We start from the raw sequence: 26,515 nt of genomic DNA, 5'->3' as shown, positions 1-26,515 counted from the left end.
ACTTGGTTGTCATCTCTTTGGTCTCCTTCTGATTGGAAGCTTTTTGACTTCCAAGATGTGGATACTTTTGAAGTGTTCTGAATTTGTAGAATGTTCCTCAGTTTGTGTTTGCCTGGTGTTTCCTCATCATTGGATTCAGGCTAAGCATCTTTGGCAGGAGTGTGACAGCACTGACACTCTTGGGTGGCACGTACTTTCAAAGTGCCCATTACTGATGTGCATTTTGACCACTTGGTGAAGACGGTGTCTGCTGGGCTTCTCCAGTGTGACTTCCCTTTCTAACTGAACAGTGTGGGAGACTCTCAAAATCTGTAAATACCCCTTCCTCGGCAAACTTTGAATTCAGATCAATTCATATGTATTGGGGGGTGTGTGTGTGTGTAGTTCCCTATTTAAAGGGCTATACTGTATTCCATTAATAGTTAACTGTTAGGATGCTCAGATTGTCCCAAGTTTGGCCAGTGGAAGCCCCTTCACATAGGCTTCGGTGTCCTTTGGACATGTCCCTATCATTCCTTGAGCACTCCCTTGCTTTCTGGCAAAACAGACTTTGGGTTCATCCTGTCCTTTCCCTGCTTAGCCCCGGAATCAGCCCTCACTCCTTTTAGTGGAGAATAATACTTAGCAGCAAAGGTCTGGGTCTAGGGGTGCTCACTGCAGTTGGGGTGTCACTGTTCCCAGGCGCTCCCAGTGGACAGAGGTTGTTCTTGTTTTCTTCTTTCTGTGTCTAACTCCTCAGAGAAACCTGGCTCCCACCGTCCTGTTTACCTACCTGACTGCCTCCATACATAAGCAGCCTCCCTCCCCTGCCACCACCCTGTCCCTGCAGATGCCTTCCTCACCCACTTAGGCTCTCATACTGCACATCAGGCTGCCCACACTGACTCTCCCTATCGGACCACCCCAGCCCTGCACGGACCACCCCAGCCCTGCACGGACCACCCCACCCCACCCCACCCCGGCGCCAGCCTCACCCTGCCCATGCTGAGTCCCCGTGCTGTGGTGTTCCTCCACATGGACAGCTCCACACCCTGCTTGGGCTGACACTCGCCCTCCCCACAAGCACCCCATCCTTACCCTACACTGGGCCACCCCCACGTGTGGATGTCCTCTGTGGTAGGTAGAGTGGCACCCCTAAAGATGGCCACACCCTAAGCCCCAGAACATGTGAATGTTACATGGCAAAAGGAACTTTGCAGATAAAAATTAAGATTGTAAACTTTAAAACAGGGAAATTATCCTGGATTATCTGCGCAGGTCCAATGTAATCACAAGGGTCCATAAGAGTAGAAAAGGCAGGCAGAAAGAAGGGTCAGTGGGAGAGAGGGACTGGGCCTGCTGCTGCTGGTGGAAGATGAAGGGCCACGAGTCAAGAGGGAGGGTGGCCTTCACAGACTGGCAAAGGCCTCAGCTGGCAACCAGCAAGGAAATGCTGACCTCGGCTGGCCCCACAACTCCAAGAAATTAAATTCTGCCAACAACCCTCAACAAGGAAATGGATTCTCCCTTAGAGACGCCAGAGAGAACAGTCCTGCCAAAAGCAAGACTTTAGCCTGGAGACACCCGTGTTGGACTTCAGACCTACAGAAGTGACATAAAATTGTGGTTTTTATTTATTTTTTATTTTTTTTGAGACGGAGTCTTGCTCTGTCGCCCAGGCTGGAGTGCAGCGACAGGATCTTGGCTCACTGCAACCTCCACCTCCTGGATTCAAGCAATTCTCCTGCCTCAGCCTCCTGAGTAGCTGGGACTACAGGCACCCGCCACCACACACAGCTAATTTTTCTATTTTTAGTAAAGATGGGGTTTCACCATGTTGGCCAGGCTGGCCTCGAACTCCTGACCTTGTGATCCGCCTGCCTCAGCTTCCCAAAGTGCTGGGATTACAGGTGTGAGCCACCGTGCCTGGCCAAATTGTGCTGTTTTTAAACAAAGCCTGTGGTAACTTGTTATGGTATTAACAGAAAACTAATACACACTCCTCATTCAATGTGGGCCCCTACAACCCACGCCAGGCCACCTGTCAAGGGAACGCTTATCTTGATCTGCCCCACTTAATAGCTTGCCTGATTTGTTCAGAAAGAGAAATGACGGAAATAGACGGAGAAAGGGAAGGGGAGGTTCCAACATGTTTCTGAACACCTTGAAAGGGATGAGGTTTCTGAGCCCAAGAACAAGGGCTTTCAAGATATCTCTAGGAATCCTCAGTCTCTTGGGAACACCAGTAGTTATTTTCTGCCCTCAGAGTGCTGAGAACATGCATGGTCCACAAAACTTCCAAAAAGGAAAGCTGTACTTCCTTTGGAAGCAACAGCCACATTAACAAGCAGCCTTTATTATTTAAACAACGAATATCCCTGGCTCTGTGGTAGTGACCATTTCCCACTGTAATTACTGTTGAACGCCAGCTCTGGGGGTGTGATGCGGGGAACGCATAGTGAGGTCCACACTCCTTGTGACCGCAGCCTGAGTTCCTGTCCAAAGGCTTCCCTGCAGCTGGGTCCACCCACAGGCTGCTGCTGAGCGGTAGGTGTGTGTGGAGACTGCAGAAACAGGAAGTGTTTGTGAAAGAGCACGCTTTATTGGGAAGCAGACTGCTGCACAGTGACCAACAGACAGGCCACCCAATGGGCACTTACACATCGTACTCCAAAAGACACAGGATGTTTTGCTAATAAAAATCAATGGGAACAGGGATTCCTCTGGGCAACTCCCCCAACCTCATCCCTTTCAGGGATTGAGAAATCCCCCAACCATTTTCCTGATGGCAGCCATGGTTCATTAGAGATACAGCCCCTCAGGGGTGCCTTCCTGTTTCTTATAAAGAACGTTTTCTTTAGATTTTTTGAAGTCTTCATTTGTTACTTTCATTCTACGTTCTCTTAAGGCCATCAGACCAGCTTCTGTACAGATTGCCTGTAAGAAAGAACAGTGTGTTCAGAAAGTGAAATGCTCATTTTTATTCTAACAAGGAATTCCAAAAAACCTATTCTGAGGCCAGGCGCAGTGGCTCACACCTGTAATCCCAGCACTCTGGGAGGCCGAGGCAGGTGGATCGCCTGAGGTCAGGAGTTCAAGACCAGCCTGGCCAACACGGTGAAACCCTGTCTCTACTAAAAATACAAAAAATTAGCCAGGGACGGTGGCAGGCACCTGTAATCCTAACTACTCGGGAGGCTGAGGCAGGAGAATTGCTTGAACCCGGGAGGCGGAGGTTGCAGTGAGTCGAGATCGTGCCACTGCACTCTAGCCTGGGCAACAAAAGCGAAACTCTACCTCAAAAAAAAAAAAAAAAAACTAAACTATTCTGAAATAAAGCATGAGACACCTAGACTAAACACAAATTACTTATTTGGGAAAGATTTGATTTTTTAAAAAAATGTTTTAAGCATCCTATTTTCTGAAAGGATGTGAAGTGGCTTAAACTGGGAGTTACTGTAACTAAGAAGACTGGCCCAAGGGTCAGGGCTGTGGGTTCCAGTTTTGGCTCAGGTTCTAACAAGCTATGTGGCTTGTATACCACCACTTTCGTTAAAGAGAATAATATTCCTAGGAAATAAACAAAATTATGCCCTGAAACTTAGAGGCAATTGACAGTATATGTCTATTTCATTAACTATAGTCATAAAAGAACATGTATTCTGGTTAGATACTGCAAGTGGCAGTATCTATGCTATGGAATAATACTACAGAGTATAGCATTTATTCCAATATATTTAATTTCTCAGTAATTACTTGCCCAAAGTAAAAGAAAACAATAACCCATGTTACAGGGGTTACTGTTATTGTTTTAGGCCTGATCTGTTTAGAAAGGAGAGAGAAATGAAGGAAATACATAGAGAAGGGCAGCAAACAAACATATTATGTGGGTTATTGTTTTGTTTTCTTTTTCTTTTGGCCAGTAATTACTGTGGCAAAAACAAGATGTGGCAAAAAACACAATCCTGGCACAGAAGTTTGTTTGGTGATGGCCATCAGGTCATTTACTTCAAATGGTTCGGGTGAAAAGAAAGTTTTGTGTATAGAAAGAGAAAAAGCAAATGGGTAAAATGTTAACTCTTGGCAGATCACTGTGCTATTGTTGCAACTTTTCTGAAGGCTTGAAAATTGTCAAAGTAAGTTTTTATCTTAAAAATAAAATTTTAAGATCTTTCAATTTTTAAAAAAGAAGATAGATTTTACTTGCCAACAGAGACATCTAGTTCTCTAGGACTAACTGCCAATGATCCGTGGGCTCAGGGCAGGTGCTGGCCTGGAAAGGCACTGCTTGTGCTGTGCCTACCTAACCATGGCACTTATGCTCAACGAAAACCCAGCTCTTTCCAGGGAAAGCAGGTTGAACCCATATTCAACGCTGCCAGGCCTTGCTGTAAATTCTGGTCAGCTGGGAGGAAACGTCCTAACTCATGTACATTTGTCATAAAACCAAGAAGTATAATCTGGTACAACCTTCCAGAACACAGATTGGGACATGAATGCAGTGGGTGCTTGGTCCCCACTCTGTGGCTCTGGGGAGAGTTCTCCCAGGACATACCCTCCCCCTGACCTGGGACGGAGCAGCTACATTTGACACACCTTGAGAAAGTCACCTGGGCCTAAGGCAGCTTAGTACCCGCGACTCACCCTTGTGGCTACAGGTGATTTAGGGTCATTCACTGCATAAAGTGATGCATTAAAAATGACTTCAGATAACAAGCACATATACCATTTGGATGTAATCGTAAACCAACATGATGATTAAAATACAGACACCCAACTGTCCAGGCCAACCACCATCCCAAGAGCACATATACTCTTTCCTGATTGACGGCCACATTCCCAGAAATAAGCTGACACAGCTAGGCTCTCACCTTGATGTCAGCACCAGAGAGGTCATCTTTAGCCATGATCAAGTCGTCCAGGGTTACATCATCAGCCAGCGTCATCCTGCTTGTGTGAATCTGAAAGATGCGCTTCTTCGTCTTTTCATCAGGCAGGGGGAACTCAATCTTCCTGTCAATGCGGCCTGCAGGTACGAAAAGATTTTAAGTCACACCACCATCCAAACCCAGGCTTGGCCATGGCTCAGAGGCCTCAGCCCATCTCCTTACATATGAAGTTTCAGTCAGACAGTATTCTGTGGGAACGATGTCCAAATTTTAAAAAGTAAACATACATTTTTGTAGTTTGTAAATTTCTACATTTGAATTCTCTTCATTTAAAAGAAACTCTCTCTGCTTTGGTACCTTCAGAAATAAATGAAAGGAGCAATTGCTGAGTGAAACTGGACAGACCTATTGTGTTAAAAACATTACAAAAGACAGCAAACAAATCACTGTTTCTTCTGATGCTACCTGAATGTAAAAAGGACAAATCCTACCATCACATGAATTATTTCTTCCAGGAAAAGCAGCAAGTTCTTGAGGCTAAAAAGGGAATATTATGGAAAAGAAAAAATCAAGACTTAAGACTGGAATTCAAAGGGCCGAGGTGCACAGACCATATCATGCTCTGTTTTAACCCTCATCTCAAGGGGACCTATTTTTTTGTGAATTATCCTAAGTTTCACTGCAGTATTTGCTTTTTTATGTATCATTTTATAGGCCTCCCGAAGCACACTTAAACACAAATATATAAACACATTCATCTCCACGATGAAACAAAAGCAAATTTAACCTGGTCTGATAAGTGCTGGATCCAAAGTTTCGATTCGGTTTGTGGCCATAATAACTTTCACATCCCCCCTAGAATCAAATCCATCCAGCTGGTTCAGCAGTTCCAACATTGTTCGCTGAATTTCTCTCTCACCACCAGAATTGGAGTCATATCTTTGGGAAAAAAAGGGAAGGAATGAAGACCCAACTGATCGCCTGCTCAAGGGGAATTACAGCAAAGACCTCATTGTGACAAAACACCTTAACAAACATTCCTGTTTCAACTCACATGGCACTCCCTCAATTATGCTCGGAAAAAAATAAATTCAGCACCCCTTGCCATGGTCTGAATGTATTTCCTCAAATTTATGTGTGGAAACTTAATCCCTACTGTCTGGTTAAGAGATGAGGCCTTTTGGAAAGGGCTAAAGGCATGAGGCAGAGCCTTATACAGCATGAGTTCCTTATAGAAAGAGAAAAAGGCCTTATACAGCATGTATTCCTTATAAAAATGCTGCAGGGAACTAGCGTAGGCCCTTTTTGCTCTTCCGTTTGTCCCCTGAGCATTTGTCCCCTCTGCAGAATAGGTGCCATCTTGGAAGCAGAGAGCAGCCCTCCCTAGACATCAATGCCAGTACCTTGATCTTGGGCTTCTCAGCCTCCAGAACTGTGGGAAATACATTTCTATTCTTTATACAAATACCAGTCCTAAGGTATTTTGTTTAGCAGCACAAATGGACTAAGACGCTCCCCATCAGCCAAGTTACAGATCATATTTTTTCATAGCAGTTTCTGTGCCTGAAATTGTATCATTTATTCTGTTTCCATGTTTGGTATTTGATCCCTACAACCTGTGAGCTCCTCCAGGGCAGAGACTGTTGTGCTCACAACTGTGTCCCTAGAGTCCAGATGGTCCTGGATCAGGGTGGGTGCTCAAGACATGGTTATTCACAACTGACCAATCTCTCCAGACGTTCACAGTTCCTGGGCAGTTGTTAGCTGGCTCCTGGGAGAGCAGAGCCTAAAGCGTGCATGGAAGGCCACGCACAGCAAGAACTGTGGCCATAGGGAGAGCCCCCTGAGATCGTTCATTCTCAAGAGAAGAGCTATGCGGTGTTCCCTCTAAACAAGGCAAAATAAGTATGAGAAAGTGTACCTTTTTGTCCCAATGGCGTCAATTTCATCAATAAACACGATGGACGGTGCATGTTCTTCAGCAACTCGAAACAATTCCCGTACGAGTTTGGGCCCATCACCTAGGTACTTCTGAATAAGTTCAGAGCCAACCACTCTCAAGAAAGTGGCTGAGGTTTGGTTTGCTACTGCTTTGGCTAACAAGGTTTTACCTATTTTAGATGAAAAAAGATAAAAAAGACACCTGAAGTGCCGTTTTAACTTAAAAACTCGTATCATTACCACCTTAAATGGACACCAAAAACAGGTGGGCCCCCATGCTAAGGCATGCCACCAATTCAAGTGTCACGACATTCCATTCTCCTAAGTAGATAAGACGACATTTAGAAAAATCTACTAACATGTTTGGATTATCCTTAGCTATTTTCCTGAACTTAGGAGAACGTCAGAAAATACTTTTTACTTGGTTATTTTCCAACCTTGAGCCAGCTTCCCCTGAAGAGCTGCGAACTATAATTACCTGTACAAAGAATTGCTTCGTACCAGCAATGAAAGAAATCTCATTTTTTTCTCTGGTTGAGCCTTTCTTGGGCCCCTTCAAAGTTGCATACGTTAACCTGACCCATCCAACCCAGGGCTGGAGAGCCAAACTAAACTCCTAGGAAACCATCAGTGCTGGAAGAAAAGGTCTGGGAATCCTAGCTTTGGCCCTAAGGAGATACATGAAGTGTTCCTGAGCTCCGGGCATGCAGTGCCTATTGCTCCAGAAGAGTAGCTACTGGGTGGGCTTGCTGCCAGCTCAGACAGCTGAGACAGGACCAGCTCTTGACAAAGCCCACAATGAGAGCTGCTGTGGCATGCCCTTCCAAGGGAGAGGCAGTTCCTCCCACCGATCTCAGGGAAGAGTTCAAACATCATTTCCAATACTGCTGTACTTGCTGATATTTCTCTTTCAGGTTAAAAACAAGAGCCAGCTGGCCGGGCGCGGTGGCTCACGCCTGTAATCCCAGCACTTTGGGAGGCTGAGGCAGGAGGATCATCTGAGGTTGGAAGTTCAAGACCAGCCTGACCAACATGGAGAAACCCTGTCTCTACTAAAAAAATTACAATATTAGCCGGCATATGCCTGTAATCCTAGCTACTCGGGAGGCTGAGGCAGGAGAATTGCTTGAACCCAAAAAGCTAAGGCAGGAGAATCGCTTGAACCCGGGAGGCGGAGGTTGCAGTGAGCCAAGATCACGCCACTGCACTCCAGCCTGGGCAACAAGAGTGAAACTCTGCCTCAAAAAAAAGAAAGAAAAGAAAAACAAGAGTCAGCAAAGAGTGCCCAACTTAAGAATTTTTGAATTGGAAGACCTGGGACCCTTTGGTGGTGAGTGAGGACCTTGACAAGGGCTGGGTAGGTGCCTCAGGATACAGAGGCAGTTAGGGGCAGTGCTGGCAGCCTCAGGCCAGCACGGGAGGAGTGTGGAGGTGGCTAGCTGGTGTGTGACAGGGAAGACTTTCCAGAAATGGGATGGCTGACACAAAGCTCAGCTTTGCAACATGTGGCAATGATGTTGCTTTTAGACAGGCAGAGTAGCAGATGCAAAGGCTGGACTGCTCCCTGAAAGCATCAATGAGGGAAGGTGAACAGAAAACAAACAGGACCTTTCCAGTAGATACGATCTGATAGTGCAGAAGCAGCCAAGTCTAGCCACTGGGCTGCTTCTGCGGTCAGAGGGCTCCCTGAACAAGTTGCCTGCTCCTCTGACACACTTGCCTGTCCAGTCCTGCCTCCTAACCCTGTACCGCAGCCCCTTTAGTACTAGAGCCCCACAGGGGGCCTGCAGCTGTGGGTCAGGAGGCCTGTGTTCCAGCTCCAGCCCTGTTACTAGCTCAACTCTCAGAGGGGCCTTGGGCTAGTCACCGGCCATTCTGAAACATAATTTCCTAAGCTGTAAGATGAAGGGCTGTAGAAGAGGGATCTCTTCTAGCTCTCGGCCTGTGGGTACAGGTGTCTCCCAGTCTCTCCATTGTGGGTACCCCTCAGCACGGATCCTCTTAGGAACACTGTCAGTTCTCTCAAATGACTGTGCTTCCTTTGGAATCTGCACAGCAATGAACTTCTAAATCCTGAGCTCTACCAAATGAATCTGATACTGCAGAATAGGGGTTTTTTTTGTTTGTTTGTTTTTTGGAGACGGTCTCGCTCTGTCACCCAGACTGGAGTGCAGTGGCACGATCTCAGCTCACTGCAACCTCAGACTCTCCGTTTCAAGCGGTTTTCCTGCCTTAGCCTCCCGGGTAGCTGGGACTACAGATGTGTGCCACCACACCTGGCTAGTTTTTGTATTTTTAGTAGAGACGGGGTTTCACCATGTTGGCCAGGCTGGTCTTGAACTCCTGGCCTCAAGTCATCCATCCGCCTTGACCTCTCACAGTGCTAGGATTATAGGCATGAGCCCCCATGCTCAGAATAGAGCTTTTAAAGTAGCACTTCTCCACTGTGGCTCCCAGGCTTGGCCATACTACAGACGAATAGATCAAAATCTTTGAGGATGGGGCCAGGCATCTTTTTTTTTTTTTTTTTTTCAGACAGGGTCTCACTCTGTTGCCCAGGCTGGAATGCAGTGGTGTGATCATGGCTCACTGTAGCCTCGACCTCCAGGGCTCAAGTGACCCTCCTACCTCAGCCTCTTGGGTAGCTGGGACTACAGGCATGCATTACCACGCCCGGCTAATCTTTTTTTTTTTTTTTTTTTGAGATGGAGTCTCGCTCTGTCGCCCAGGCTGGAGTGCAGTGGCATGATCTCCGCTCACTGCAAGCACCGCCTCCTGGGTTCATGCCATTCTGCTGCCTCAGCCTCCCGAGTAGTCGGGACTACAGGCGCACATCACCACACCCAGCTAATTTTTGTATTTTTAGTAGAGACGGGGTTTCACTACATTGGCCAGGCTGGTCTCGAACTACTGACCTCATGATCCACCCGCCTCTGCCTCCCAAAGTGCTGGGATTACTGGCGTAAGCCACTGCGCCTGGCCACGCCCGGCTAATTTTTTATAGAGATAGGGTTGCTCAGGCTTTTTTTTTTTTTTTTTTTTTGCATCAGTATTTTTAAAGCTCCCAAGGTGATTCCAATGTGCAAACAAGGTTGAGCAGGCCGGTTTTAAACTAAGGAATTGTGGTGTCCTCGCTTATTAGTTCAGTAATTATAACTAGCCAATGCTGCTGCTCAAGAGACCAGCTGGGTGCCTGGAAAGTGTCAAAAACAGAGCATACCTGTGCCAGGTGGACCATAGAGAATGACCCCCTTAGGAGGCTTTATACCCATCTCTTCATAATATTCAGGATGGGTGAGAGGAAGCTCCACAGATTCCTATGAAAAACAGTATAAATGAAAGGCTTTACTGAAATTATTAGCATATTTACTAATTGGCAACATGAGAATATCTTGCTTTCAACAAAAATAAGTAAAAATCTCAATTACTCTTCTTAGAGACAATGTGCTTGATTTCTATTAGCAGCAAAGACATACTGAAGGTGACACCTGTCCTACTTGAGTTCCCCGCATCCGTTCCATCTCCCTAACCGCACCCAATTCCCCTTTTACTTTCTAGTAGGAGTCAGCCTGGAGGTCTTCTTGAGCAAGAGAGACATAATAAAGCTCAAGTTCACCCTTTTCAATTAAACTACAGATAGGACTAGGAAAGACTTCCTGATGGCTGTTCCCATCTAGGGACATTACGGCTATTTCTCAGCTGCCTCAGAGGTCCCTAGCAGAGATCTGTGATGGCTCGGAATGACTTTCCTATGAACGAACATGCAGAGAGCCGATGGCCATCCTCAATGACCATATGCCCTGCAGCCCCCAGGGCCACTGAAGGCACTGGGATTATGCTCCAACCCCACCACTGTCTAAATGTGTGTAAGTACACATGCTATCTCCACAAAGCACTGGAGGCTTCCAGATAAACATAACTGAAGTCAACACAATCAGAAACATTATGTATTCACATAGACAATGCATTCAACATTACACTAAAAAGAAGGAAGCTGCAGCTGCTGCAGGAACTATCATGCAACTGACTGTTACTTCTATCACCTAACTCAGTATTAACAAATACAAAAATACCACAACTGGTAAGCTCTGACTCAGCTACTGGTTTAATAAATAAGCAAACATAAAACAACTCCAAAGTATCCTAAATAGGACAGCAGAAACCAAAACTCAAAAAAACCCAGAGATGGTTACCAATCATACCTTAATTTCCTGAATTTGGTTGTCCAGCCCCCCAATATCCGCATAGGTCTCCTGGGGGGCCTTTTCCACCTTCATCACTGTGACCAGGGGATCTGTGTCATCCATCAGCACCCCTATCACGGCATGCACCTAACAGGAAACATCAAGGTTTAACACAGGAACGTGAGGTTCGCTGGATCTGTTTACAGCAAAGCAATGCCAATCATGGCATCCTTCTCCTGCCTAAGGAGTGCTTTGGTGATCTACTTCCATGGGACAGGAAGATGGATCTAAGTGAGAAGAGAAAGCACTTCCATGGGCTTTTGAAAAAGACTATCACCTCACCTTGTGGTTGAGCAGGACCGAGCAGCCAGGTTCCAGCAGATCTTTGTCTACAAATGAAAGAATGCTGACGTAGTGTTCTGAGCCCACAGATGTAGACACGATGGCATGATTGTCATCAATGATCTCTTCCAAGGTTCCTACTGACATCGGGGTCCCCCTCAGATCATCCACTTTTGATCTTTCCTCCTACATATGAAAATGCCAAGGAAAAAAAGCAGACTAGACCTAAAAGTAGATGATCCTGATAGTTCGCTAGATTTGCAAAGCAGCTGATGCTTGTGAAAGGCAGCTAATAATACTTCATGAAAGCCTGGACAGGTTCAGCTACTTGAATTTCATTTATTTGTTGACAATTTTATAGAATTCAATTTGTAAAAAAGAAAATGATAGTAACTTTTCAACTTACCTCTTGCTTTTCTTCTAATGGTTTCATTTGTTCCTGATTTCTAATGAATTCTTCCTCCATGAGAAGATAGTCTTTAATTCTCTCTAACTTCAGTAATTTTAACCGGCACTGAGTGTGAGGTGTCACTGAAATTAAAATAAAAAGTTCCATTATACGTGGACCCTGAAGTTTGCAAGTAAGGAAAAAATATTAAGATTTTAAAATAAGCTCATTTTTGTTGGAGATAGCTTCAGAAAAATTCAGTTTGGTAACTCTAAGTAAACCGGTGCCAAAATGGAAAGGAGAGTGTGGCTGTTATATAATCAAGCCTTTCAAAATGGGGATGGGGTTTATGAACAAATAGCTAGCCCCAAATGACATACCCTGGCTGAATAGTCCGTATACTTAAAGAGGAAAAAAGCTACTGACCCATCAGATACCTGGGTCTGGTTTATTTTTTCCCATAGGTACTAATAAAAAGTTACATGTTGCTCAGGCAGTATACACTGTTGTATGCTGGCTGTATACATACTCATCTATTTGCAGAATTTTGAAATATCAGGGTTATTAACCCTGTTTATCACATACATGGCAAATATTTTTTCCATATATTATTGTTTCTTTTGGCTTTGAAGTCTCAAGCCACATAGGAATTGTGTCTTTTTTTTTTTTTTTCTTTGAGATGGAGTCTTGCTCTGTCACCCAGGCTGGAGTGTAGTGGCACGATCTCGGCTCATTGCAACCTCTACCTCCTGGGTTCAAGTGATTCTCCTGCCTCAGCCTCCTGAGTAGTTGGAACTACAGGCGCATGCCACCACGCCCAGCTAACTTTTTGGATTGTTAGTAGAGACGGGGTTTCAACGTGTTAGCCAGGATGGTACTGATCTCCTGACCTCGTGAACCGCCCGCCTCGGCCTCCCAAAGTGCTGGGAATTGTATCATTTTTACAGACAAATATGTCAACCTTTTCTTTTATGGTTTCTGGGTTTTCCCAGTTACTTCAAAAACTGTCTTCTTCCCTAAGGTTAAATATATTTCTGAATTTTCATTTATTTATTTTCACACGTATACCTGTATTCCATTTGGCAAGAGTCAAGAATCTAATTTCATTTTCTTTGTACAAAAATTTTTGAAATGCCTTTTATATATATATATATTTTTTATTATACTTTAAGTTCTAGAGTACATGTGCACAACGTGCAGGTTTGTTACATATGTATACATGTGCCATGTTGGTGTGCTGCACCCATTAACTCGTCATTTACGTTAGGTGTATCTCCTAATGCTATCCCTCCCCCTCTCCCAACCCCACAACAGGCCCCGGTGTGTGATGTTCCCCACCCTGTATCCAAGTGTTCTCATTGGACACAGGGAATCTCATCATTTCCTCCTATGAGTGAGAACATGCGGTGTTTGGTTTTCTGTCCTTGCGATAGTTTGCTGAGAATGATGGTTTCCAGCTTCATCCATGTCCCTACAAACAACATGAACTCATCCTTTTTTATGGCTGCATAGTATTCCATGGTGTATATGTGCCACATTTTCTTAATCCAGCCTATCATTAATGGACATTTGGGTTGGTTCCAAGTCTTTGCTACTGTGAATAGTGCTGCAATAAACATACGTGTGCATGTGTCTTTATAGCAGCATGATTTATAATCCTTTGGGTATATACCCAGTAATGGGATGGCTGGGTCAAATGGTATTTCTAGTTCTAGATCCTTGAGGAATCGCCACACTGTCTTCCACAATGGTTGAACTAGTTTACAGTCCCACCAAAGTGTAAAAGTGTTCCCATTTCTCCACAACCTCTCCAGCACCTGTTGTTTCCTGACTTTTTAATGATCGCCAATTGCCATTCTAACTGGTGTGAGATGGTATCTCACTGTGGTTTTGATTTGCATTTCTCTGATGGAAATGCCTTTTATATTAAATAACCCATCCTATTCCCCACAGACCTGAAGTGGCACCTTCAATGTATATTAAATATCCATGTAATATGACTGGTTTTGGACTTCCTACTCTGTTCTGGCGGCCTGTCTTTTTCTGTACCAATACCATACCAATTCATTATGGTAGACTAATGGCTGGTCTTACTGATTTCCTTCAGTTAACTGAACAATATTTTTTAAAGTAGTTTAAGTATTTCTTCTTAGTTTTTTCTTCTAAGCAGGGAGGAGCATATTTAGATGAGGGTTTGGGGAGGTATTTAAGCTGAAGCCTAAAGGATGAGAAGCAAGTAGCCATGAGAAGAACCGGGGGAACAACATTTTAAGCAGAGGAATGAGTAAGGGCAAAGGCCCTGGTATCTACAAAAGTCAAGAAAACATAAGGCAGGCAGTGTGACCGAAGAGCAATGGGGAGTGGCAGGGCTGAGGTCGGAGAGGTGGGCTAGGTCACTTGGTATGAATTTTATTCTGTGTTCAGCAGGAAGCCACTGAAAAATTTTATTATAACTTCAGGCATTGCACGATCTGAATTTCAATACAGTGGCATTTCATTTCATGAAATAAACATGATTCTGAGTTACTAAAGTTCAACCTGCGTTTTGTAATTTAAAACTATACTTTTATTTTATTTATTTATTTTGAGACAGAGTCTTGCTCTGTCATCCAGGCTAGAGTGCAGTGGCACAATCTTGGCTCACTGCAATCCACCTCCTGGGTTCAAGCGATTCTCCTGCCTCAGCCTCCTGAGTTAAAACTATACTTTTAATCCACTAGAGGAGCCAGTTAAAGAAAAATGGTGACATTTCTTTTTTTTTTTTGAGACGGAGTCTCACTCTGTCGCCCAGGCTGGACTGTAGTGGTGCGATCTCGGCTTACTGCAAGCTCCACTCTGTCGCCCAGGCTGGACTGTAGTGGTGCGATCTCGGCTTACTGCAAGCTCCGCCTCCCACGTTCATGCCATTCTCCTGCCTCAGCCTCCCGAGTAGCTGGGACTATAGGCACCCGCCACCACGCCCGGCTAATTTTTTGTATTTTTAAGTAGAGACGGGGTTTCACCGTGTTTTGCCAGGATGGTCTCGATCTCCTGACCTTGTGATCCACCTGCCTCAGCCTCCCAAAAGTGTTGGGATTACAGGCGTGAGCCACCACGCCTGGCCACGGTGACATGTCTTAAAGTGAGACACAATCATATAATACTGTATTTTAAAACAAAAGATAACTTGTATGCCAACCTAGAGGAATGCCACACTCAAGAGTCAGGTGGAACTGCATCACAAAGCTAGAGCTTCGATCGCCTCTCTACTTCCTGTTACCCCTTTCAGACTCTAAGCTACATGCACAGAGATGGTTTATCCTAAGAACTGGAAAGATGGCAAGGAGAAGCCATGTCATTACCCAGTGGCAGTTTGCTAGCAGCATCTGGTCCCTTTGTTTTCTTCTTCTTTTTCCCCACTCTAGTTGGTACAGGAGGTTCATATTTCTTTTTCTTGTCCTTGAGTTGTTAGAATAGCAGGAAAAAAAAAATCACATGAAAATCATATTAAAACACACATTTATTTCTGTACCACCATCATCTATTTTCAGGTGATACAATTTTCCTTATCCTTTAGGATGTTATTAAAAACCTGACTTGTTTCACATTCCTGCAATTTTAATAAGTAAATATGATTATAGTAAGTAAATGTAGGCTGGGCGTGGTGGCTCACATCTGTAATCCCAGCATTTTGGGAGGCTGAGGCGGGAGGATCACTTGAGGTCAGGAGTTTGAGACTAGCTTGGCCAACATGGTGAAACCCCATCTCTACTAAAAATACGAAAATTAGCCGGGTGTGGTGGCAGGCACCTGTAATCCCAGCCACTCGGGAGGCTGAGACAGGAGAATTGCTTGAACCCAGGAGGCGGAGGTTGCAGTGAGCCAAGATCGTGCCACTGCACTCCAGCCTGGGTGACAGAGCAAGACTCCATCTCAAATAATAATAACAAATGAAAATAAATGTAATCTTTTTACCATACACATAAGTGACAATTAGCCATATTATTCCAATAAGGTATAGAGGGGTAAGAATCAAGTTACATGCCAAAAGTTTAGGTAACCTGAGACAATCTTCATACCTCAGGCTATTAGACACCAAAATTATAGGCAATTTACTTTAATACTTCTATAATGTCATTGCTTTTACACACTTAAATAAATAACTCATAAATACCTATTTGATGGTTAGGTCAATAACCTTTTCTAAAGCATGAAAAGCATATTTATTTTATCTGTAGGACAGGATAGTTTAAAAACTACTGGATCATTCTACTTTTGAAAATTCATGAATCCCCACAGAAGTTCTCAGCCGAGACCCATGACATTTTCCACAATTTGCTCATATCACAGGACAAATCTGGCATATTTACCTTGTCATCCTTCTTGCCACCTCCAGGACCATGACCACCACTCTGACTTTGACCCTGGGGGAGAAAAATCAGACACAGATGTAAATCCAGAATATGATCACTTCAAAAGAATGCCTTCATACTGTCCTGTGAGTCTATAACATGTCCTGTGAGTCTGTAACATTTCTCCCTCATTTTAACATTTCTGAATCCAAGATGTAATACTTGCAGTCAATGTGTGTATTTAGTGTGGCAGAATTTCTTTTTCCCTGAAAAGATGTTTGATAGATTACTGGTGCACCTGGCAATTGATTGCATCTTAGAATCAAGAACAACTCTATTGAGAAGTAGATACAACTAAAGAGGCTGAGAGTCTTAAGATCACCCCCCCTCTTGAGGGGAAAATATGGAGCTTCACATCTCTTGATAGGAAACTACCAGACTGAAGCTATCAAGAATATATTCCATAAAATCAGGCTATGAAAGCTACGTCATTTTACACACTCAAAAATTGTTTACCAATCATTTACCCCTTACTTAGATCACACCAAGATCCAGAAGACTTTCCTTCCAATAGCACCTTATCCAATTCCTACCCCTAAAGCCAGGGGGCTTTGGGGCAGGTCTTTCTTCTCAATCTGAAAAGCTCTGTCACCTTAAGGTGTTAAGAACTTAGTGTATTAATAAACTCAGTGGGATTCCTGATTTTAAGAGACTCTACAGTTATAGGACAATGCTTAACACTGAGCAATGTCTCAGAAATGGTGGCATTTCAAATATGAAGATGAGTGAACTTACTGATTAGAAGGGCCCACTCAGCTCCCTCAAATCAGCTCCACGCAGGCACTTCTAAATTAATACACCAACACTTCTTCACCTCTTGGGCATTTTACATGTTTCTCAGTCTTAAATAACAAGTACACCAATTACTGAACCCCTGCTACATGCCAAGCAGTGTCCTAAACATTCTCCAAGTATTATCCCACTTAATTCTTACAAACACTATGATACTGGTACTATCATTACCCCCTCATTTGCAGATAAGAAGACCAAGGCCCAGAGAGCTTAAATGACTTGCCTGTTGTCACAAAGCTCATCAGAGATGGAGCCAGGAATCACTCAGGTTTGCTGAATGCCAAAACCTGGGTGTTTCTCTACTGTTCTAGAAAAAAACCGATGGGGTTTGTGTTCCAGCACAGCCACTTACTGTGTTTCCATTTCTTCCTTATCAAAATGAGGACAGTAGTAATTACCTCGAAGGAACTGTTGTAATAAATGAGAAAATGCTGGAAAAGTACTTGGTACATGCCTGGAATACTACCCAGAAATCCGTATAAGACCTCTATGAGGCCGGGCACGGTGGCTCACGCCTGTAATCCCAACACTTTGGGAGGCCGAGGTGGGCGGATCACAAGGTCAGGAGCTCAGGACCAGCCTGGCCAACAGAGTGAAACGCCGTCTCTACAAAAATACAAAAATTAGCTGGGCGTAGTGGCGGGCGCCTATAGCCGCAGCTACTTGGAAGGCTAAGGCAGGAGAATCGCTTGAACCCGGGAGGCGGAGATCGCGCCACTGCACTCCAGCCTGGACGACAGACCAAGACTCCGTCTCAAAAAAAAAAAAAAAAAAAAAAAAGACCTCTATGAGATCTGGCCTTCTTGCCGTTCATGATACAGGTTAAACATTCCCATCTCAGGTCCTTTGCACTTGCTGTATCTTCTGCCTTGACCACATTTCCCTCAGACATCTGCAGGGGTTACTCCCTCAATTTCGGTCCGCTCAAATTTCACCTCCTCAGAGCTACCTTCGCTGACTCTATAAAAAGCAGCCACTCCTCCATGCTATCCCTTTCTATACAATAACCATACAACAATGACCACCCCACCCCTGACATCATATTACATATTTCTGATTATTGTCTGCCTTCTGCTCTAGAATGTACGCACTATGAAGGCAGGGACTTCAAATCAATCCTGCTCACCCCCTGTATCCTCAGTGTCTAGAACAGAAGCTAGCCAAAAGTTTAACAACAACAACAACAAAACACCAAGTGCTCAGTAAATACTTGTTTAGTGAATTGATGAATAAATGCTAGCTGTTTTTATTATTACTACTGCACCACGGGCCCTTTCCGTCTGAGCTCCGCCTGTCATAACAGCGTCTTTAAGGCCTCCTTCAAATGCCCCCAGCTCCGAAAGGCCTTCCACGACTCCGCGCTCAACTCCTCAGGTGGAATGAATCCCACCCTCTTCTCCAGCACCCTTCACCTGCCCGACTCAAAAAGCATTTGTCCCGGTGACTCCAGGAAGCGCCCCCGAAACTCCCAGCGCCGATCAGCAAAGCCCTGGTCGGCGGAGCAGCAAAGCCAGCGACCTGATCCGTTCTGCCGCCCCACAAGACCACGCAGGAGACCCTCCCTCTGCGCTGAGCCCCGGCCCCAGGACCCCCGGGCAAGGCCCGCTGGTGGGCCCCGGCCCGCGGTGGACCTGAGCGCGGTCTCTGGGAGCCTCCACCCGCCGAGAAGATCAGGCCGGCAGGAGGAGAAGAGGGCAGTCCCAGTTCCTCGGGCAGCCGCCTCTTTCTCTCGCCTCAGGCCGCTGCGACCCCATCGCACCGCGACGACCAGCGGAAAGAAACCCTTAGTCACTCACCATCTTGCCTTGGCCACTTGAGCTGCCGCTGCCGGAAGTTCCTCCACCACTGCGGCCCGCCAGAGGCGGAAGTCGTTAGGGACGATACGGAAGCTGATAGGAACCAAATTCTGCGCTGACCAAATTGTGCTCCAAGGGCTTGTGCGGGCGGACTAGGGCAACGCAGTAGTTTATAAACATAAAGTGAACTTTATAAATATTTTACTTGAAAGAAGTTTTTGAATACCCGTTATGAGGCGCTTGTCAACAACTTAAGACAATGACCCCTACTGTCAAAGAATTAGGACAATCGTGAAAATATAAAATATTTAAATTATGCAAAATTTATAACTGGGAAGAACTTTATGGTTCTAAAAACTGGAATGGTATTTGGAACTGGGAAGTTGACATATACATTTGCACAAATATTTCAGTTATTATTCAGCTTCTGGAATTTAACCTGCACATCTGGGAGTATGTCTGTGTGTAATGAGTCATCTAAACTTGTCTTTTTCTGATGACCTGTGACTTGTGATGATGCCAAATGTCTTAAATTCCTCATCTTGAAGCTGATTGGTAAAGTTCATCATTTGTTACACCCTCCAGGACATCAGAAAAATGGCAAGAATCCCTTCTGTTTCTGGAAATTTCATTAACAAGTGCTCAAAATGCTGTATCTTTCTGAACTGGAGAGATGGATTTTTTTTTTCTGCTCCAGATTGATTTAGGGATTTTAGTTGTGAAACACTAAAAATATTTCCCTTATGAACACACAACAGGTATACTTCTTCCTTTTCATCATCACTGGAACACGGTAATAGAAAGTCTTAGCACTATCAACCTCTATTAACAAATCTGGCATCTAGTGTATATGACACATGAAATCACACGATAGGACAGTATCACACATAGGATAGAGATGGTGAAACTGGTGAAACTCCCATCTCTACTAAAAATACAAAAATTAGCCGGGCATCATCGCGGGCATCTGTAATCCCAGCTGCTTGGGAGGCCAAGTCATGAGAATCTCTTGAACCTGGGAGGCGACGGTTGCAGTGAGATCCTGCCCCTGCACTCCAGTCTGGGTGACAGAGCGAGACTCTGTCTCAAAAAAAAATTAATAAAATTTTAAAAAACAAAATAAATATCCTTTCCCTAATGCATTTTACAGGAAACAAGTAAATAGTAAAATATATCGTATGCCACATAGTGGTAAATGCCATAGGAAAAATTAGTGCCTAGGAAAAATGCCTAGGATTAGGAGCATGCAGCAGTGGTGGGTGATTTTAACTTTAAATTGGATGATACTTGAGCAAAAGCTCGTAAGGCATGAGGGAGTAAGCTATTCATCTGGTGGAAGAGCTTTCTAGGCAGAGGGAACAGCCAGTGCAGAGGCCCTGCAGTAGAAGCTGCAGAGGATGGAGATTAGAGACACCATATAGTGAAGAAGTCAGAAACAGGCACATAACTCCCAGTGGAAGCTCAGCGGTTAAAGGCGAGTCAATAGAGCCCAGTAACAAAGAGAGCAGCCAACGTTGGCATCAGACTTTCTCCTATTGTGGCTGTAAGAAGTGAGATAAAGTAAGCAGAAAATTTAAGTTTATCTACATAATGGACAGCTAAGAGAAAGCAGGGAGAGGATTAGAAAGACTACTTGGAGTGCTCAGCACTTGGGGAGGTTGGAAGTTGCAAGTGGAAAAGAGGGAGAGTTGCAGAGATGGCTGTCAACCAGGTGGGGAGGATTGAGAGTCAGCCATAGGGCAAAAGAGATGCACAGGGGCTGGGCGCCATGGCTCACGCCTGTAATCCCAGCACTTTGGGAGGCGGAAGCGGGTGGATCACCTGAGCTCAGGAGTTCAAGACCAACCTGACCAATATGGTGAAACCTCATGTCTACTGACAATACAAAAATTAGCTGGGAGTGGTGGCAGATGCCTGTAATCTCAGGTACTCGGGAGGCTGAAACGGGACAATCGCTTGAACCTGGGAGGTGGAGGTTGCAGTTAGCCTAGACTGCGCCATTGCACTCCAGCCGGGGCGAAAAGAATGAAAATCCATCTCAAAAAAAAAAAAAAAAAGAAAGTGACTATAAATGTAGTGCTCAAAGCTAGAGGTCTCTGGGTTAGAAGTTCAATTTGGGTCTTACAGGGCTAAAATCAAGATACCAACAGGTTTCCTCTCCGGAGGCTCTGCTCTAGCTGTGTGACATCAGCAAGTCATCCTCATTTTCTCATCTGTATAATGGGATAATTATCTACCTTGCCAGCTGAGGATACAGAGAGGATAAAACTCTTGTTTTCTGATTCTTAAGAGATTTTTGCCAAAAGTAGATGGAATGGAGGCTGAGGTAGGAAAGTGTCCAAACGTGGACAGAGGGCTCATGCTAGGGTGGACAGAGGGGGCGGGGCCGGGGTGGACAGAGGGCAGGTGCTAGAGGTGAGCGTGCATTCTGTTCAGCAGCCCTCCTGCAACCTCGAGCACATCAGAACCAGCCCAGATGCTGACAAAATGCAGACTCTGGTGCCATCTGCCAGAGACTGTGATTCTATAGGCCCATGGCAGGGCCCAGACACCTGCATTTTAACAGATACCCCAAGGGATTCTGAGGCTGGGTGGCTCATACACCACATTTTTAGAGCCGGAACTCCAAAACAGTGGTCTGCAAAGCAGGGCAGCCACACCCTGGTGGCCCAGGGGCCCATTCGTGTGTTGGAAGAAGCCATCAGAATGACTATTTATTTAAAAAATAAGAATAATTACTAGGCAAACAGCCAAGGGGTTAACGCCAGGTCTCGTTTCCAGCCTTGTCACCAGTGAGCTGTGTTGTTGTGTCTCAGTTCTGTCGTCTGTGAAATAGGGGTGACAGAACTGAGTCGTCCTCCTTTATAGTTCCTCCTTCATGGTGCCATTGTTTGAGGACTAAAGTAAAATGCTGAGAATTGCACCTGGCATAGGACAATTACTCTAGGTATCAGCTACTCTGATTATTATTATTATTTTGAGACAAGGTCTCATGCTGTTTCCCAGGCTGGAGTGCAGTGACAGAATCTTGGCTCATTGTAATCTCCACCTCCCGGGTTCAAGCGATTCTCCTGCCTCAGCCTCCCAAGTAGCTGGGATTACAGGCACCTGTCCCCATGCCCAGCTAATTTTTGTATTTTTAGCAGAGACAGGGTTTCACCATGCTGGCCAGGCTGGTCTCCAACTCCTGACCTCAAGTGATCCACCCACCTTGGCCTCCCAAAGTGCTGGGATGACAGGTGTGAGCCACCGCACCTGGCCTTATTAGGATTTTTTTTTAAATATACAAATTGCCATTGGTACACTCATTCTGTGCATATATTAGATGGTCCCGTATCCCATTCAAAATTTACAATCTCTTGGTAGAGTGGTACAGTGATCTTCAAACACATTTCTTCATGCATTCTCGAAAGTAATTTGCGAAATGTATTTCTTGATACATTTCTAGGTTAGCATCTAAATTTCATATAAATTTAAATAGCTGCAAATGATCCACTTGCCAGAAAGTTTTAAGTATTGACATTTTAATGTATATACACAAAGGAATCTAACTATCATGATAGCTTGATATCTCATCCATTTCAAACTTAGGTACACAGGCTCTTTTCTAGCACTGAAAATATTTGCTTTCATCTCTTTTCCCTTTGAAGCGAATATTTCCATTCCATTTATCATGCATACTTTTATCCTAATATCATGTATGTTGATGCTGGAAAACATTTTATTGATTGACCTCTCGCACATTTTTGCAAAAGTTTTATGTAAGTCAAAAATTTTTAATGTATTTTATTTTCTGTGTCTTTTGGGTCCTACATGCTAAAAATGTTTTCTGGATTTTGAATTATTATCAATTACCACTAGTACGCACTTGATCAAGATGATACACAGTTTGTGCTAAGTTAGTGTTCATTTCACCTATCCATGGATGGATATGACAATGTCAGAATGAGGCAGGATTCAGCACCAATTCTAGTCTCATTAGTTATTTTTTGTAGATGTTTGGGCTGAGAATTCTCGTTCACATAAATGGGAAAGGAAATAATTTTGTAATGAAAATGTCACGCAATTCTTTCCAATCCTATGTCCCAAACAGAAAATCACACAGTGATTGATCCACAAAATCTATTACTAATGATAACTTGAAATAAGTCTTCAATGTGTTTGCAAGGAACTAGAAAACATTGGAGGTGCAAAACAATTCAGTCACCAGTCATTAGGGTCATTCTGTTTCTCAGTTTCTGGGAAATGCACCCAAAAGGCTTTCCCACGACTTACCAAATGCTATCCATGAAGACCTGTTACTCCTTCACTCAGAGTTTAAACCAATAGCCTGAAAAAGAACTGAAAATTTTTGAATATCATTAATCTTATTATACCCCTGGAAATACAATTTTTTTTTTTTTTTTTGGAGACAGGGTCTTGCTCTGTTGCCCAAGCTGGGGTGCAGTGGCACGATCTGGGCTCATTGCAACCTCCACCTCCCAAGTTCAAGCCATTCTCCTGCCTCAGCCTCATGAATAGTTGGGACTACAGGCAACTGCCACCACACCCGGCTAATTTTTGTATATTTTGTAGAGACGAGGTTTCACCACCTTGGTCAGGCTGGTGTCAAACTCTTCACCTCAAGTGATCCACCCACCTTGGCCTCCCAAAGTGCTGGGTTTACAGGCGTGAGCCACCGCACCCGGCCTGGAAATACAACATTTTTCATAAGATTTTAAAATCATAAGAATTTAAAAGTTAACCTTCTTTAAATATATTTTTGTCAAAACCATGGAGCAGCAGAGTTTTAGAGCATTCTATTTCTGAAAAATGTCCAGTTGACGATTAGTGCTCCACTTCAACCCATTCAGCCAAATCAGATTTATTTCTTGAGAGGAAAAAAAAAACACCCTCAACTTTACTTTTCAATTACACAAACCTCTTCATATGTAATTCAAAAAATATTATTTTTAAAATGAAAGAGATAAATTATGGAATGCAACTCATAAGACAAATGATCAGAAACAGTTAAGATAAAATTAAAATAATATATTCACTTTATAAAGTTATATATAAGAAAAAATTAATATTTGTTTCTCTTAATTTTTAATAAGGCAATTATGTAGCTAAAATATGAGTTATCTGTGAAGCAAGGATTATAATAAAATGTATAGTATTCTTGGGTAAATATGTGTGTGTGTGAATTTTTTAATTAACACTTGAAGAAACTCTGTCTCTACTAAAAATACAAAATTAGCCGGGCATGGTGGCGCATGCCTGTAATCCCAGCTACTTGCGAGGCTGAGGCAGGAGAATCGCTTGAACCTGGGATGTGGAGGTTGCGGTGAGCCGAGATCACACCATTGCACTCCAGCCTGGGCAACAAGAGCAAAACTCCGTCTCAAAAAAAAAAAAAAAAAAAAAGAATCGAGCATAAAAATCAGAATAATTACATTAATTTTGTAAGACATCATCAGGATTAAACATTTTCATTTCAGGGAAGAGAAAATAAATATACAGTATTGTTAAAATTTAATTTTTCTGGCAAATACATTTCAAAAATAGGAAGTAGAAAACAAAAACGTTTTTAAAGATGAAATAAGATGAGAATTTATTCTGACAATCAGAATAAATATTTCATATGACTGGATAAAAATAACTTTTAGCAACCTCATTGCATAACACATGCTAAATCTGAAAGAAATTAAGTTACGGTTTAATCAATGGGTTTTTGTTTTATCTAAAGCATCCTGAAATATTGAATAGCCCCAGCAAACCCTGTAGTTACCCTGAAAAGACTATTACAAACCAATATTGCTTCCGCTGTTCTAATTTACATTTTGTCCTAAGGGCAAGTATTGAGATTAGCTGAAGAAAGTGCTCCTATTTAAATGCATTTTAAAAAGTCATTTTCAGCCTCAGTGTCTGTTACCAATGCTTGTTTGCTTTACTCTCCAGGGAGGCTCTGTCAAGACTGATGCATTTATGTCAATGCATTTTATGCAAAAGATAGGTCATCAGGGTTGGTCCTGGTGGCTCATGCCTGTAATACCAGCACTTTGGGAGGCCAAGGCGGGCAGGTCACTTGAGGTCAGGGGTTCAAGACCAGCCTGGCTAACATGGTGAAACCCCATCTCTTCTAAAAATACAAAAAAAGAAAAAATTAGCTGGGCGTGGTGGCGGTTACCTGTAGTCCCCGCTACAGGAGTCAGGCCTAGGGTTTAGTCTAAAAAAAAATTCCGAATTATGTCTATTTTGCGAGCTATCATGATCTGGGTCTTTAATTGTGCCTTCTTCCTTTTGCTGTATCTGGCATAACATTTACAAGAGATATATAATGCTAATACAGTGACAAATACCATAAAGATAGCAAAGATTAGGCATCCAAGAAGGTTATAGGTAGAGTCAGAGGGCAGTCCACAACCTAACCAGCCAAAAAACCACTGCATGCATCATCATATTCTTTGGTCAGACTCACAGTGTGTTTACCCTCCTTATCAAGGGTCATTTGAACCTTATGATTAATCTTATTTGAGGATTGTAGGACCAACACTATATCAGAATCCAATAAATTTAATCTCTCTTCCAGCCAATGTATTGCTACAGGTATAACATCCTGAGGAGGGTATAAATCAAATGCAAGGAACGCCTGGTCCTCAATGTCTAAATTGTCATAGGACTTGTTAACAGTGGACAAATCAATTTTTCTCACCACTTTTGTATTGCCCCATATACTGGTATTTGGGGGGTGGGGAAATAAAATTAAGAATGAGAGTTATCTTAGGGTTCATGAGGACTGGCCTGGTCCAGTGTCTCTGGAAACATGTTGGCTTTCCTTGTATCCCTAGAGACCTGCTGAGCCTCCCGTGTTCTCTTGATTCACAGGTGATCTGCCCACCTCGGCCTCCCAAAGTGCAGAGATTATAGGCATGAGCCACCATGCCTGGCCCAGGTGCTCATTTTAGGTGTGAAATATTAATCCAAGAAGTGACTCCTTTTAACTTTGCAGTGAAAGAGTTGGTTAAAAGCACCTAAGGGGAAGCTGAGGCAGGCGGATCACGAGGTCAGGAGATCAAGACCAGCCTGGCCAACATGGCAAAACCCTGTCTCTACTAAAAATACAAAAAGTTAGCCAGGCATGGTGGTGGGTGCCTGTAGTCCCAGCTACTTGGGAGGCTGAGGCAGGAGAATGGCATGAACCTGGGAGGCGGAGCTTGCAGTGAGCCGAGATCGTTCCACTGCGCCTGGGCGACAGAGTGAGACCCCGTCTCAAAAAAAAAAGCACCTGAGAAGGTCCTTTCCAGTGGGGTTGTAGGGAATCCTTCAGTTAGTGTCTTTTCCAATATACAAAGTCACCTGGCTGTAATCCATGGTCTTGGGGTCATCTGCCCCTGAGAGCTCACTGTGGAAAGATTGTTACCAGCTTTGTTTTATTTGTTAAGGTTTTGTGGAGCCCTTGGCAACAGTGCAATATTTCCCCTGTGAGTAAGGCTGTATAAGCCCTCATCCAGCCTCACAGGTCTCCCTGTTATCATTTAATTGGGCGATAAACAATGTTTTCCAAAAGGAATGGATCTAAGATTAAGCAAGACCAGTGGGAGGGTTTTTGGCCAAGGGAGGTTAAAAGCCTTTGTCAACTTAGCTAATTGAGTTTTTATCGTGCCATTTGTCCGTTCCACCAGCCCGGAGGATTGGGGATGGTAGGCAGAATGGAAATGTTGTATTATGGGCCAGATTTTGCAAATGGATTGAATAACTTATCCAGTAAAATGAGTCCTGCGATCACCGTGCAGTTCAAAAGGAATTCCCCAAATGGAATGATTTTCTCTAA

At 43.8% G+C, this 26,515-nt stretch overlaps 1 protein-coding gene across 1 annotated transcript; it reads right to left on the bottom strand.

Annotated features, from left to right (window-relative positions):
- Window positions 1-2,559: 2,559 nt before the first annotated feature.
- Window positions 2,560-19,159, bottom strand: PSMC1 (proteasome 26S subunit, ATPase 1). The gene is made up of 11 exons (XM_024231497.3): window positions 18,703-19,159; window positions 16,073-16,126; window positions 15,065-15,161; window positions 11,742-11,866; window positions 11,336-11,521; window positions 11,012-11,140; window positions 10,030-10,126; window positions 6,790-6,979; window positions 5,656-5,807; window positions 4,851-5,005; window positions 2,560-2,916 (listed from the first exon to the last, which is right to left on the bottom strand). Exons 1-11 carry the CDS (start codon window positions 18,703-18,705, stop codon window positions 2,782-2,784), a joined length of 1,323 nt encoding a protein of 440 aa, XP_024087265.1. The 5' UTR covers window positions 18,706-19,159; the 3' UTR covers window positions 2,560-2,781.
- Window positions 19,160-26,515: the final 7,356 nt, after the last annotated feature.

Source organism: Pongo abelii, chromosome 15, assembly GCF_028885655.2.
Source record: "Pongo abelii isolate AG06213 chromosome 15, NHGRI_mPonAbe1-v2.0_pri, whole genome shotgun sequence".
Taxonomy (NCBI): domain Eukaryota; kingdom Metazoa; phylum Chordata; class Mammalia; order Primates; family Hominidae; genus Pongo; species Pongo abelii.
Note: the sequence above shows the minus strand (reverse complement) of the source record. Positions and strands in the feature narration are given on the sequence as shown.

Coding starts and splice junctions, on each gene's coding strand:
- PSMC1 (XM_024231497.3), bottom strand. Junction 11,522..11,741: donor CATTAGAAGAAAAGCAAGAG/GTAAGTTGAAAA, acceptor TTTCATATGTAG/GAGGAAAGATCAAAAGTGGA. Junction 5,808..6,789: donor GACGCCATTGGGACAAAAAG/GTACACTTTCTC, acceptor TTTTTCCCAAAG/ATATGACTCCAATTCTGGTG.